We start from the raw sequence: 16,065 nt of genomic DNA on the forward strand, positions 1-16,065 counted from the left end.
AGAAGCAGTTCAGCGCCCAGCTAGGCGCTAAGCACTAATGAGAACAGCAAAAGCAGAATAAAAAATGCACAACTGCCTTCTTCAGTGCCAAGCACGGATGAAAAAGCCCAGGTAAGTCCCCTACCCATTTACCCCAAAACACGACCCAAACCCGTCACCCCCACCTAAAAATAATAAAACATTACCCCCAACCCGACCTATCTCACCCAAAATCCCTAACACCTTGATAAGTGGGGATTTTGACTACTTATTAGCGCCTTTTAGCTTTCGTTTTAGTCCAAAAGCTCTTAATTGTGTTCCCAAAAACTGATAAAATATGCTTAATTGCAGAAATATTGGAAGATGAGCTCCCAAGATGAAATCCAACTCAAGAAGGAGTAATTTGAACTCAAGGACAAAAACAGCACAAAAGCTCAAAGTGCGGACCGCAAAATACCATCTGCGGTCACAGGTCATGAAGCAATTCCATCAGAGAATGTTGCAAGATGCGGACCGCACATGAAATTGTGCGGCCGTAGAAACTAGGTCAGAGTAGAAGTTCACAGAACCTACACCTCCAGTCCAATTCAAGTGCGGAACGCACAATTATTGTGCGGCCGCAAAAGAAGAGCTGTGCAGCTACAAACATTATTGTGCGGACCGCAGAAGTACAAGGTGCGGCCGCAGACATTATTGTGCGGACCGCATAAAGAGGGAAGTGCGGTCGCACTTCATTATTATGCGGCCGCAGATTTCCAACCTTTTCAAGCTGAAGCAAAGTGCGAACCGCACATGAAATTGTGTGACCGCAGAATCTCCGAAAGGGCATTTTTGTCCAAAAATTCTAGCTCTGTATAAATAGAAGAGTTTCATTTTTTAGGTCAACTTTTGACATCAGCAACCACTCTAGATGTTTGCTTTTGCTCTTTTTAGTAGTTTTTGCTATTTTGAGTTTTTTTGAATATTGATTTTATCATTTTAATTATTAATATGGGTTTAATTATCACTTCTTCTTCTTTTTCTTCTAATTTAAGTATGAGTAGCTAGATTTTTACTAGGGTTGTTACCCAACCCTAGTGTGTAAACTTAATGAGTGTTTGATTTATTGCTTGTTTATGGTTGGGCGTTGATTATCTAGTCTTGTTCTTGCTTTTATTTGAAGAATTAATGGTTGAAAAAATTATTTCATGCCTTTTTGACTTGGTCTCTACTTGAGAAAGAGAGACTTAGTCTAGGAAAACTTGGCTAGCAAGAAATTGGGTCAATCGAGAGATTAATAAGCCCAATTAAAGGGTTGAACCTAGAGATAGTTAAACCCGACTTGAGCTTATTATCAACTTCTTCTTTCAAATACCCATTTGGACTTGAGAAAGCCAAATTGGGTAAAATCACTCTCTGAACGAGTGGTATTGAGTGGGTACTTGAGTGTCGATAGCTATAATACACCCCGACCAATAAAACAAGCTTTAAAGTTTACAACCCATTAAGCGAACACCTAGGTGAAGGTTATAGCCCTAGGTCATTTTATCATTTGAAAAACAACCAAAAATAATTTCCAAGTTTCATTCTTTAAATCACAACTGTAGTCTAACTTAGATTTCCAAACAAAACCCAATATTGCGGAAGTGCAAATTAAGAAATACAAACTCAAACGTTAAGATATATACTACTAACACCCATTCACATAGCTCCATGTGGAATTCGACCCCGACTCTGTTGGGTATTATTATTGCATCGATCGTTTTCATATCCTTAAATAGAGGAGTAAAATAGGACGAGATCAATTTTTGGCACCGTTGCCGGGGAGCTAAAAGACGGTGTTAGCTATATATTTAGGTGTATTTTTAGAATATCTTCCTTTCCTTCATTGTTACTAATGTGTGAGTATTGTAGGTGCAATCATGGAAAATAATGAGCTCGGAAACATAGCCGTGAGGGATGTGGATGTTGATGATGATGCAAAGGATGAGGTCCCTCTTGAATCTCAAGCCAATAGACGAGGCCGACGACCTCAAGACAATGTTCCCGTTCCACCCCCACCTCCACCACGAGCGGCTCCACACTGGGTGTTGCCGAATGAAGGGTATGCAAGTGCTATAGTCCCACCCCGTATTAGGGCGGTCAACTTTCAAATAACCAACGTGATGCTCACTTTACTCGAGCAACGAGGGTTCTTCACTGGTGCACTGGGTCAAAATGCATATAAATATTTGAAGGGGTTCGTTGATACGTGTTGGGGAAGCAAGCAAACAAATGTCTCTGAGGATGCTTTGAGGCTAAGCCTTTTTCCCTTCTCTCTATGGGGGAAAGCCTTAGATTGGTTAGAATGTTTGCAAAATCATTCCATTCATAGTTGGGATGAACTAGCGGAGAAATGTATTTCAAAGTACTTCTCTCCCGGGCACATGGCCATTTTTCGGGATAAAATTCTAGCATTCAAGCAAGAGCCTAATGAACCACTACACGAGATATGGGAAAGATATAGGACAATGGTGAAACAGTGCCCCAACAATGATATGATGGAGAACATGATTCAACAAACTTTCTATCGGGGGATCAATACCACCAACCAATGTGTACTGAATAAACTTGCCGATGGGAACTTCATGACTACGCCTTATGTGAAGGAGTGTGATATTTTGGATGAAATGGCAGATACTTCATTGGTGTGTCAATCTAGATCCAATGTTCCACAAGGTGATCCAAATATGATTCTTTTTCATAAAGAGTTACATGACTATGGGCAAGCAATAGCCGAGTTGACAACCATCATGAACCAATTGGCAAAGGCTCAACTTCAACAAGTGCAAAACTCGAGGCAAGTCAATGCTATGGAGGGAGTCAATATGATGGTAAACAAGAGAAGAGCAAGAAGTCCACAAGTGCAATAAAGAGTGGACAGTTTTGTGCAAGATGATAGTGGGTTTGATGAAGAAGATTCTTACAATGATCAAGATGAAGAGGTCCAATATGTGAACAACTTTCAAGGGAAAAAAATAACTACCAAGGCCCTAGTCAACAACAATGGAGACCTTTGAATAATCAAGGCAATTGGAATTCTAGTAACCAAGGTAATTGGAATAGTGGAAACAATCAAGGCAATTGGAGTGGAAGCAATAACCAAGGGAATTGGCAAAACAATAATAGTCAAGGCAATTGGGTAGGCAACAACCAAGGCGGGTGGAACAACATCTAAGGAAATCAGGGGTCAGGTTTTCAAAGCCCCCCAATGTACCAACAACCGAGCAACCCACCTCCTTATCCTTCTCATGGTCCTAGTTCCTCCAACAATGAAATGGGTCGTATTGAGAACATGTTTAAGCTAATGATGGAGAATAATGTCAATTCCGATGTCCAACTTGCTTCACACAACACATCAATTCGTTACTTAGAAGTGCAAATGGGTCAAATCTCTCAAGCTTTAAATTCTCGTCCTAAGGGGGCACTACCAAGTGATACGGTAGTGAATCTGAAGGGTGGGAACACTACGGGGCATACCATGGCTGTTACTACAAGAAGTGAAAGAGGTGGGAATGTACCTACCTCAAGTCAAAGGCAACTTGTGGATGATGAGCAAGTGGTAGAAGAAGAGGAGATCCCGAACAATGTTGTGCAAGCAAAGGATGAAGTGCAGATTGATATTGATGACACGATGGAAGAGACTCAAGAGGATGTGAACCCGTCTAGGGATCATGTGATTGACATACCGGAACCGGTAGTGCAAAAAGCTAAGGCACCATTGCCTAATCCACATCCTCCCTCTCCTCAACAACTTGCCAAAAAAAATGGCGAGAATCAATTCAAGAAGTTCATTGATATGATGAAGAGTCTCTCAATAAATGTGCCATTAGTTGAAGATTTGGAGAAAATGCCCGGATATGTAAAGTTTATGAAGGTCTTGGTGACAAAGAAGAGATTGATAAATTTTGAAATTATCAAAGTCACTCACCAAGTGAGTGCAATTGTGCATTCGATGACTCTAAAGTTGGAAGATTCCGGTGCTTTTACAATTTCTTGTACCATTGGAAGTGCCAAGTTTGCAAAAGCTATTTGTGACCTTGGAGCGAGTATCAACTTGATGCCCTATTCGATTTTCAAGACATTGGGAATTGGGAAACCAAGACCCACATCTATGAGATTACAGATGGCCGATCGTACAATGAAGAGACCGTTGGGGGTGATTGAGAATGTATTGGATCTAGTTGACAAGTTCATTCTCCCGGCGGATTTTGTAATTCTTGATTGTGAAGTGGACTATGAGGTGCTGATTATTCTTGGTAGACCTTTCCTTGCTACGAGAAAAGCTCTTGTTGATGTAGAAGCCAGTGAACTCACTTTCCGGGTGGATGATGAAAAGGTGGTATTCCACGTGTGCAAATCTATGAGGTAACCGAATAGCAATGAAGTGTGTTCGTTCGCGAACATGGTGACCGATGTGATTATTGATGATACAAGTGCCACGATTAATGTGGGTGACATGTTAGAGGTCGTTTTGCTCAATTTTGATGATGATGAAATGGATGGCTTCATGGAATGTGTTAATTCTTTGCAAGGGATGGGGTCATACAATTATGTACCTCGAAAACTTTCCTTGGATCTTGAGAATAGGAAAACTTCTCCTACAAAGTATTCAATTGAAGAGCCTCTTATCTTGGAGTTGATGCCATTACCTCCACATCCCAGGTATGAATTCCTTGGCCCTTGCTCTACTTTACCGGTTATTCTTTCCTCTTGTTTGACTAACATGCAAGTTGACTCTACAATGGCAGTGCTCCATAAGAGGAAGAAAACTATTGGGTGGACTTTGGCGGATATTCGGGGAATAAGCCCCACATTTTGCATGTACAAGATTAATTTGGAGGAAGATGCCAAACCCTTCATTGAACATCAAAGGAGACTCAATGAAGCCATGAAAGAGGTGGTCAAAAAGGAGATCATAAAGTGGTTAGATGTCGGGGTTGTCTACCCCATTTTTGATAGTTCGTGGACTTCTCCGGTGCAATGTGTTCCGAAGAAGGGGGCATAACTGTGGTCACCAATGATATGAACGAGTTGATTCCAAGAAGAACGGTGACTGAATGGAGAGTGTGTATGGACTATCGGAAGCTAAATGAAGTCACAAGGAAAGACCATTTCCCACTACCCTTTCTTGACCAAATGCTTGATAGGTTGGCCGGTCGGGCGTTCTATTACTTTTTAGATGGATATTCAGGCTACAATCAAATCCGTATTGCCCCAGAAGATCAAGAGAAAACAACTTTCACTTGTCCCTATGGCACTTTTGCTTTCAAGCGGATGCTATTTGGCTTATGCAATGCACCGATAACTTTTTAACGGTGTATGATGGCGATCTCTATGGATATGGTAGAGGACTACCTTGAAGTCTTCATGGATGACTTTTCGGTAGTCGGGAATTCCTTTAATGATTACTTGGCAAATTTGGACAAGGTATTGGCAAGGTGTGAAGAAACGAACTTGGTATTTAACTGGGAGAAATGCCATTTCATGGTCGAGGAGGGTATTATCCTTGGCCATAAGATTTCAAAGAAGGGAATAGAGGTCGACAAAGCAAAAATAAAGGTGATTTCTAAACTTTCACCTCCAACATCCGTGAAAGGCGTGAGAAGTTTCTTGGGTTATGCGGGGTTCTACAGGCGTTTCATAAAGGATTTTTCCAAAGTGGTGAACCCTTTGTGCAAGCGTTTGGAGAAAGATGCTAAATTTCACTTCAATGATAATTGCATGAGAGCATTTGAGTTGCTCAAGTTCAAGTTGACAACTACTCCCATTATCACTGCTCCTAATTGGAGCATTCCTTTTGAGCTCATGTGTGATGCTAGTGATGTGGCGGTTGGAGCAGTTTTGGGACAACGTATCAACAAGATCTTTTATCCGGTCTACTATGCTTAGTAAGACCATGAATAATGCCCAAGTCAATTACACCGTTACCGAAAAAGAGCTCCTTGCCATTGTGTTTGCTATTGAGAAGTTCCGCCCGTACTTGATGGGTGCAAAAGTGATTGTCCACACGGATCATGCGGCACTTCGTTATCTGATGAGCAAGAAAAATTCCAAATCCCGGTTGATGAGATGGGTGCTTTTGTTGCAAGATTTTGATATAGACATCCAAGACCGAAAAGGAAGTGAAACCAAGTGGCGAACCACTTGTCTCGTTTGGAGGAGGAGGGGAGGCCGCATGATGGACTTGAAATCAATGACTCCTTCCCCGATGAGCAAATCTTCTCCATTTCAATGAAAGAGGCGCCATGGTTCGCAGATCTAGAAAATTTCTTATAAGTGGTATCACCCCGGATGAGTTCTCTTCAAACCAAAGGAAGAAGCTCAAACGGGATTGTCAAGACTATTATTGGGATGAACCATACATTTTCCGGATTTGTACGGATGGAGTGATTAGAAGATGTGTACCGAAGGAGGAACAAGTTGAAATTCTCGAGGCTTGTCATTCTTCGCCGTATGGTGGTCACCATGGTGGAGCAAGAATGACGGCTAAAGTGCTAAGTTGCCGTTTCTATTGTCCCACTCCTAACAAGGATGATCTAGTCAAGCATTGTGATGAATGTCGAAGGGCCGGTGGAATCTCAAAGAAAAATGCAATGCCCCTCACCACCATTTTAGAGATTGATATTTTCGATGTGTGGGAAATTGAGTTTATGGGACCTTTTGTGAGTTCTTGTGGAAACACCTACATCTTGGTCACGGTTGATTATGTATCTAAATGGGTTGAGGCCATTGCTCTACCCAACAATGAAGCAAGAAGTGTGATGGCATTTTTGAAGAAGAACATCTTCACAAGAGTTGGTACTCCGCGGGCTATCATAAGCGAATGGGGGTCAAATTTTTGCAACAAAGCTTTTGACACCTTGCTTAGCAAGTATGGTATCACTCATAAAGTTATAACTCCCTATCACCCTCAAGCTAGCGGTCAAGTGGAAGTCTCCAACTGGGAGATAAAGAGTATTTTGTCCAAAACAATGAATGCTAACCGGACGGATTAGTCAAAGAAGCTTGGTGATGCACTATAGGCTTATTGGACTGCCTTCAAAACTCTTATCTGGATGTCTCCATACTGGTTGGTATTTGGCAAAGCTTGTCATCTTCCGATGGAACTCGAGCACGAGGCCATGTGGGCTTTAAAGAAGTTAAAACTTGATTGGGATGCAGCTGCTAACTTGCGAGTTGCACATTGAATGAATTAGATGAATTCCGGTATCATGCATATGCAAGTTCGTCCTTGTACAAAGAAAGAATGAAGTACCTTCATGACAAATACATCCGAAATAGGGAGTTCAAGGTGGGCGATCTTGTTTTGTTGTTCAACTCACGATTGATTATGTTTCCCGGAAAGCTGAAATCCAAATGGAGTGGTCCCTTTGAAATTGTGGGTGTGACACCTTTTGGTGCACTGGACTTGAAGAACAAAAATGATGAGTTATTTCGAGTCAATGGTCACCGAGTGAAGCATTATTTGGGACAAGTTTATGATGGCCACGTGGTGGCAGAGTTTCATTTGAAGTGATGGTAATCTACGTCGTGCCGCGACGTTAAATGAGGCGCTTCTTGGGATGCAACCCATGTTTCTTTTTCTTTTTCTTTTCTTCTTCTTTAGATAGGTCTTATTTTGTGCTAACTAGATTTGAAGTGTGTTGTAGGAATGAGTGTGCTTTACAGGAACTGTGCTCAGAAAAGGTAGCTAAGTATGGAAAAAGTGCGGACCGCACAATTTTGAATGCTACAGCAGAAGGCAATTGCGGCCGCACAATTCTTGTGCAGACCGCACAAATTGAGATGGAAAAATGCAAACTCTTTGAAGTTTGGTCTATCAGAGAATTGGCCATTCTGCGGCCGCACATCAAATTGTGCGGTCCACAGCCAAAATCTGGGGCTACACCCTAAATTGTGCGGACCACAGATCATCACGGGCACTTGCGCCCCCAGGTAATAAAGTACGGACCACAGAAGGAATTTAGCGGCCACACTTCTCCTTTGTTCCTCAAGCCTGCCCATAGGTATGAATAGTAGCCTTGGGCTACTGTACAAGTTTTCCATCTCTGAGCACTCTAAACTCTAAAATTTGGAACTCATCTGTTCAAACATCTGCCACACTCCATCCACATCTGTGATTACCTAGTTGCACTCCTTCTTATCTGGTATGCTTAAATCACTTTTAGGATTCTTCAATTTTCTTAATTTAATTTATAATTTATTAGTTATTTTAGGTCATTTGTCACTAGAGGTCAATTTTATGTCTATGAGGGGGTTTAAATTATGTTGGGTCAACTCCTAATTGCTATTTGGGGAATGGGTATATTGAATATCATATTTTATTGCAATTACCATGTCGAATTTGTGCAAAAAATTGAAACCCTTAGAAAATCTGCCCGATTTAATTTTGAAATCTGCGGCCGCACAAGAAATTGTGCGGTCCGCAGAAGTGGAGATTAGGGTAGTTGGTGAAGCATGATTCTGCGGACCGCACTTGAAATTGTGCGGACAGCAGAAATTTCACCGCGGCCGCATATCAGCCCATTCTCTGTCTTCAGAGAGTTGTTATTTAGAGGCATCTAATGTGCGGCCGCAATAAAAATTGTGCGGACCGCGCTCTAGATGTGTGGTCGCACTCAAAATTGTGTGGACCACAGTTTCATCACTGCATCCGCACTTCCAAATTGTGCGGTCCGCACAACCCAATCTACGGCCGCACTTGCAATTGTGCGGACCGCACTTCCCTACCCTGCACTCATGTTCTGCATTGTGATATACTGTCCATGTTCAACTGAATTACAACTGACTTCTGCTGTTGCTTGTTACAGAAAATGGTAAGATCTCGAGGTCGTGGTGATACTTTAAAGGGGAGGGGTGAGCCTTTCAGAGGCAGAGGCAAAAGTAATTTACCCCTCACCCTCCAAAGGGTAATCAGCAAGAAATCTACAATAGGCCGATGACGATAGCCTGAGCCCTACGAATCTAGTTCATATGCCCCATCTCGGGAAGCATCGGAGGGTGACTCAGTGCAAGAGCAGCCTGTTGTTCAATCACAGCCACAACAACCACATGGAGGGTATCAACTTAGAGACGAACCTTCCTTCTCACATAGCACTTCCGAGGGTTCAGAGAGTGCAAGTCAGGATTCAGAGCCCTCTTCTACACCTTTCCCTGAAGCACTAGCAGCTGCTGTAGATGATATTCCGGACGATGGTAGAGGAGGTGATACCATAGTTGCCGGCTTTGAGAGGTCTAGAAGGACCGGTTTGTGAGTCTGGCTGCCTTCACTAGTTTTCGTTAGTGGTGGCCGGTGAGATCGCTCACTCTTGAGCAACAATTCCAACTCAGATATCTTGACAAGCACAATCCAAAAGTGTTGAGGTAGTTCTGAGAGAGAAAATGGTGGATGTGGTTCACCCAGTTAGTTGTGGATGCAAAGGAATACTTGGTCCGGGAGTTCTATGCCAATGTGGCACATATCAAGAAAGGGACCAAAGTTACAAAAGTGAGAAATCTTAAGGTGCAGTTCGACCAGATCACACTGAACTCCTACTTGAGGTTTGAGGATGTGGAGCCAGTGCATTACTTAGAGAAGTTGGCGATAGGTGATGTAGCTCGCCCTTGGCTAGCTGAGCTTCTTGCAGCCCCGGGGCCACCACCACCATGGATCACTACAGGGGTTCCTTTTCAGCGGAACACCCTAAATTTTGAGGTGAAGGGATGACAGACCTTTGTATGTTGCAGACTAGACCCGTGCCAGAACGAGACAAACTTACCTACTTCACGGGCAATTCTAGTCGCCTCTATTATGGCCAGGTACCCGATTAATGTGGGTGCCATGATGTCGGCCAACATGTCAGTGGTAGGCAAGCAGGGTGATACTTCCTACCCGTATCCCAACACCATCATTGAGTACCTTACAGATGCACAGGTAGAGCCTAGAGACTATGACACGAAGGTTAGGGCAAAGAAGCCCTTCTCTTGGTACTCTCTGATGGATGCACACAACCCCAAGAGAAAGGGTCAGCCGACTACTACCGTAGGCCAGTCTGATGAACCTTCGGTGGTAGCTGCAGAGTCCGCAGATGTGCCTTCCATTTTAGCAGTGTCATCTTCTAGTACAGCTTCCATTCCTCCACCTTCAGCCACAATACTTCCCTCCTCGGCTTTGAAGCCGGTGCCTATGCCTTCTGCTCCACTATATGCGTTGCGAGTCTCCCAGATACTGGCGAGCCTCAACTGGATGCAGACAACGACTGCAAATCTGACTAACATATCCAGTCAGGTTACAGCACAATCATCCTCTCCGATACCCCAGATTCCTCCCACAGTCGAAGAAACATTGAAGAAGATCCTGGACAACCATAACACTATCATGGCTACTCTGGTACAACATGGGTTTGTGATTGAAAATTGGGCAAAGAAGTAAAAAAGATGAGAAAGTCACAGGCTTTGAAGAAATCAGTGGATAAGCTCCGGCGACAGGTCACCAAGCTTGCAGCAGCCGGAGACATTCCATTCGACATGTTGATAGACCCGCACCACCCTGGCCTATTTCCTACAGAGCACACCACAACAGCTGGCCAGTCTGAGGAGCCAGACCTTGCTGCTGACACTGTTGAGGACGTCCGTTAGATGTTCACCAACCCAGCTACTCCCGGACTTGAGGATGATGAGATCCAATTGGAGACTGAGGTCGGTGCCACTATTGGGGACATAGAGATGGCCACAGATCCATAGGGAGTTTTCTTCACTCTCACCCTTCTTATACTCTTATTTTGTTAAGCATTGGGGACAATGCTTATTTTTATTCAGGGGGTAGAGTTTCTTTGACATTTTGATGATTCTAATGATGTATTTTGATAACTATGAGACAAATTAGCATGTAATTAACTTAGTACTATTTTCTCCTTACTTCTTGTTATGTATATATATTCTCTCTTATCCCTCTTTATGTATATTCGTTTAGCTTTCAATAGCTTTTTGCTTTATTAGCTTCTTTATCTTTATGTTTGTCTTCTTTTTGACTTGGTTGCTTCTTTTTTATTTGCTTTTTTGAAGTAGTAGCTTCTTTTTGCTTTAATAGCTTCTTTTTATGTTTTAGTGGATAATAAGCCTTTGATTTTCTTAATGCCATGGCTCTTTCCAAAGGTGAATTTTTGTGTGAACCGGGTGACTCTTCCCAACGATGGATGGCGTGACAACCTTCTTAAGGGATTGAGTCCATTGTTGGTAGTTAGGTAATAATAGTATTAATAATGAGTAAAAAGACCTAATTGAGTCATGCTCGAATAGTCAAACATGCTTCACTTGGTACCTATACACTTAACTACGTTCTTATAGTTAAAAATAAGGTTTTTAGAAAGAAATAGCTCTAGTTAGTGACCTTGTGACTCTTGTATTGATTTAGGCAATCATCAAGTGGTTTAGTCGAACCATAGTGATCCTCAATCTTGAATATATCGTTGTGGGCCCTCGACTCTATATCCTCTTTAACAATCCAGCTGCGTGAGAGGTAAGATATTGTCATTGCAAGTCTAAGTACCCGTGTGAATGGTCTAGAACTTGCCCCGAATGTGTTTCTAGGTGAAATTTTAAGTTTTGCTTGGCTTGAAAAGTGATTGTACTCTCTCCTTGGCCCGCTTGAAATATTCCATTGCCCACCAATGTTGTTATCCCTAGTCAACCCATTTGAGCCTAAAACCTTTCTCATTTGACAACCATGTTACAAGCCTTTACCCGTTTTGTCGTGACCCTCTCTTGGCACCCAAGCTTTCATTGACACTCTTGTGAAATAATTGGCTAAAAATGTAAGTTTGGGGGAGAGATGAGGAGTTTATCAAGGCACAAAAGAGAAAAGAAATGAGTAAAAGGAAAGGCAAGAAAAAGAAAGAACAAAATAAAAAATGCAAAAAGAAAAAGTTGAAGGGATTCAAAGAAAAGTAATGACGCGAAGCATGGAAAAAGCAAAGAAGGAGAAAATGAATATCATGACCAAGAAAGAGTGATGTTAAGTCTCTCTAGTTCCCCTAAGGAAAAGAAAATTCCTCAAAGAGTTGGCAAAAGCATGAGTCGTTAAAAGAACATGGAGTGCTTAAGGAAAGATGAACCTGTTCTATCATAGCTTATCCAACCTTAGTCCAAAAGCTTTCATTGCATCCCGAAAAAGCCCTACGTAATTTGAAGCCGAGTAAGCTTACATTAGTGGTGATTTACATGAGGGGCAAACCTATGGTACTTAAAGCCGTACTTGTGATATTCTTTTGAGAGAGATGAGCGAACTTTTCACAAATCTTTGAATTAAGTGCTATATTCTTAAGTGAAATAGGCAAACAGAGAGTAGAGGAGGAGGAGTTTGGGATCCACAATGACCTACATAAAAGAGAGAACTTCCTTGATGAATAAAGTTAACTCTTGATGCTCAAGTGTCACATTAGAACTATTCGTGCTTAAAAGTTAAACTTGTTGCCTTGTTGATAATTCATAAGCGTCGTGGGTAATTGTTGGTCCTAATTGTTGTGTGAATGATTCACCTTTGATTAGTTGGAATGGATTTTAACATGTGGAGGTGGGAACTACTTTATTTGCTTGAGGACAAGCAAAAGCTTAAGTTTGGGGGAGTTGATAAGTGGGAATTTTGATTACTTATTAGCGCCTTTTAGCTTTCGTTTTAGTCCAAAAGCGCTTAATTGTGTTCCCGAAAACTGATAAAATATGCTTAATTGAAGGAATATTGGAAGATGATCTCCCAAGATGAAATCCAACCCAAGAAGGAGTAATCTGAACTCAAGGACAAAAACAGCTCAAAGCTAAAAGAGCGGCGCAGAATACCACTGCGGCCGCAAGTCATGAAGCAATTCCATCAGAGAAGGTTGCAAGATGCGGACCGCACATGAAATTGTGTGGCCGCAGAAGCTGGGTCAGAGTAGAAGTTCAGAGAACCTGCACCTCCAGTCCAATTCAAGTATGGATTGTTCGGCCGCAAAAGAAGAGCTGTGTGGCCGCAAACATTATTGTGCGGACCGCAGAAGAACAAGGTGCGGCCGCAGACATTAATGTGCGGACCGCAGAAAGAGGGCAGTACGGCCGCACTTCATTTTTATGCGACCGCAGATTTCCAACCTTTTCAAGCTAAAGCAAAGTGCGGATCACACATGGAATTGTGTGACCGCAAAATCTCCGAAAGGGCATTTTTGTCTGAAAATTCCAGCTCTGTATAAATAGAAGAGTTTGACTTTTCAGGTCAACTTTTGACATCAACAACCACTCTAGACGTTTTCTTTTGCTCTTTTTAGTAGTTTTTGCTGTTTTGAGTTTTTTTGAATATTGATTTTATCATTTTAATTATTAATATGGGTTTAATTATCACTTCTTCTTTTTCTTCTAATTTAAGCATGAGTAGCTAGATTTTTATTAGGGTTGTTACCCAACCCTAGTGTGTAAACTTAATGGGTGTTTGATTTATTGCTTGTTTACAGTTGGGTGTTGAATATCTAGCCTTGTTCTTACTTTTATTTAAAGAATTAATGGTTGCAAATATTATTTCATGCCTTTTTGACTTGGTCTCTACTTGAGAAAGAGAGACTTAGTCTAGGAAATTTTGCTAGCAAGAAATTGGGTCAATCAAGAGATTGATAAGCCCAATTAAAGGGTTGAACCTAGAGATAGTAAAACCCGACTTGAGCTTATTATCAACTGCTTTGTTCAAATACCTATTTGGGCTTGAGAAAGCCAAATTGGTCAAAATAACTCTCTGACCGAGAGGTATTGAGTGGGTACTTGAGTGTTGATAGCTATAATACATCCCGACCAATAAAATAAGCTTTAAAGTTTACAACCCATTAAGTGAACACCTAGGTGAAGGTTATATCCCTAGGTCTTTTTATCATTTGAAAAACAACCAAAAACAATTTCCTAGTTTCATTCTTTAAATCGCAACTGTAGTCTAACTTAGATTTCCAAACAAAACCCAATATTGCGGAAGTGCAAATTAAGATATACAAACTCACGCGTTAAGATATATACTACTAATACCCATTCACATAGCTCCATGTGGAATTCGACCTCGACTCTGTTGGGTATTATTATTGCATCGACCGTTTTCATATCCTCAAATAGAGGAGTGAAATTGGACGGGATCACCCCTACCTGCCTAGTTCTCTCTCTCTCTCTCTCTCTCTCTCTCTCTCTCTCTCTCTCTCTCTTCAAAATTCCTTTCCCCCGCTTGCTGCTTCTTCTTTTCTCAAGCACAAGGTGAGTAATTCTTCTTCTTTTTTTTTTTTTTTTCTTGTTGTCTTTTCTTCTCTTTATGTTTTAATTACTTTTGGATTTTGTATTCTTATGTGTTTTATCATCTCTCGCTCTGCTTTCCCCCCAAACTTCCCATAGAGTAGAATGTTGGCAATTGTGTATTGAATTCCAATTGAGTTGTTTTTTTTGGCGTTGTTGATTGACTACGGGGTGGAAAACTAGAAGTCCCACCACCTCGTTGAATTTGGGAGGGTATGGCATTTGTCCAATCGTTTGAAAAACTTGAATGAAAGTGTTACGCACCAAGTGTTTGATGATTCTTGAACGAAAATGGTTGATTGCCGGCAAAGTCTGAGTAACCACGCATTGTTTGTTGCACTACAGTGAGACTATGGGGTATTAGGGAGTGATGTCGTGCACGAAGGTCGTTTGTGTGGGCCTATCTGTGTGCACTAGTCGTGTATTGTATCCCCCCTTTAGATGTTTCATTGAATTGTAGAGTATCGTAATTGCGTGGGTAGCGACTTGGGGCAAAGAATGCTATGATCACTCTACTTTAAAGGCCCGAGTGTAGTGCGATGCATTGTAATGTATGTGATGCCATTATAAGCTACATGTGGATGTTGTTGGTTGCTAAGGGGAAGTCTTGAGTACCCGAAGCATTGCTTGAATCTTAAGTGTGGGGTCGAGGATTTTTGAAGTTTTCACTAACGTGATATTCGTTGTTCACAGGTGTCGGTACTAATGGTTCGTGAAGGTCCGCAAAAGGCAAAGGCAAAGGAAACATTAAAGCCTTCTACGGCTGACCCATCCACAAAGAAGTGAAAACAAAGTGAGGTTGCTTCATGCAAATCGGGAAAAGGAAAGAAAGTGGCGGAGCCTTCAACAAGGCAGCCTCGTGTGCCTCGTCCAGCCCTACAGGTATATAGAGAGGATGCAATAAGTTGGTACCACTCCTTTGTACCATACGAGCGGTATATATCAGAGATGGGCATCAACACCACAGCTTTGGAGCAGTATTTTCCTACCGTTCTGGACCGGATAAAAGAGTTAAAGCTGGACCGTTTGTTAGAAAGCTGGACCATTTGTTAGAATACCCCGGGCGAGGCTGGTGAAGAGGTTGATGGGCTTTTAGCCGTTGTGAGTGATCTCGTCCAATTTCACACCTCAATTCAAGGTCATGAAACGGTCGAATGCAATGATAGTACCCAACAAGAGTCGGGGTCGATTTTCACAGGGATCTATATATGAGAGTTAGGAGTATATATTGTAGTATATGAATTTGACTATCTCAATTTACACTTCCACAAATTGGAGTTGTTTTAAGTCTAATTTAAAACTAGGAGTGCAAGTTGAGAAATAAAACTAAGAAATTATTTTTGTTGTTTTTCAAGTTTTCTAAAATGCCTAGGGCTATGACCATTGCCTAGGTGTTTGCCTAATGGGATATAAACCTTAATGCTTATTTTATTGATTGGGGTGTATTATAGCTATCAACACTCAATTACTACTCAATATCTCTCGATCATAGAGTGATTTTTGCCCAATTTGGCTTTCTCAAGTCCAAATGGATATTGCACAAAACGGTTGATAAAAGCTCAAGTCGGGTTATTACTATCTCTAGGTTGAACCCTTTAATTGGGATTATCAATCTCTCGATTGACCCAATTTCTTGTTAGACAAGTTTTCCTAGACTAAGTCTCTCTTTCTCAAGTAGAGACCAAGTCAAATAGGCATGAACCAATGTTTGTAACATTAATTCCACAAATTAAAACATGAACAAGGCTAAATTAATAAATACCCAACCATAAACAAGCATTAAATTAAATACCC

General features: G+C 41.6%; 1 protein-coding gene across 1 annotated transcript; it reads left to right on the forward strand.

The window, feature by feature from the left end:
• The first annotated feature begins 3,274 nt into the window (after nt 1–3,274).
• On the forward strand, nt 3,275–4,369 carry LOC138904981 (uncharacterized). The gene has a single exon (XM_070193475.1). The coding sequence runs from the start codon at nt 3,275–3,277 to the stop codon at nt 4,367–4,369; it is 1,095 nt and encodes a 364-aa protein (XP_070049576.1).
• Nucleotides 4,370–16,065: the final 11,696 nt, after the last annotated feature.

This window comes from Nicotiana tomentosiformis, chromosome 2, assembly GCF_000390325.3.
Source record: "Nicotiana tomentosiformis chromosome 2, ASM39032v3, whole genome shotgun sequence".
Classification (NCBI taxonomy): Eukaryota; Viridiplantae; Streptophyta; class Magnoliopsida; order Solanales; family Solanaceae; genus Nicotiana; species Nicotiana tomentosiformis.

Excerpts from the sequence above, each read along its gene's own strand:
- LOC138904981 (XM_070193475.1), top strand. The coding sequence starts at position 3,275 with ATGGGTCGTATTGAGAACATGTTTAAGCTAATGATGGAGAATAATGTC.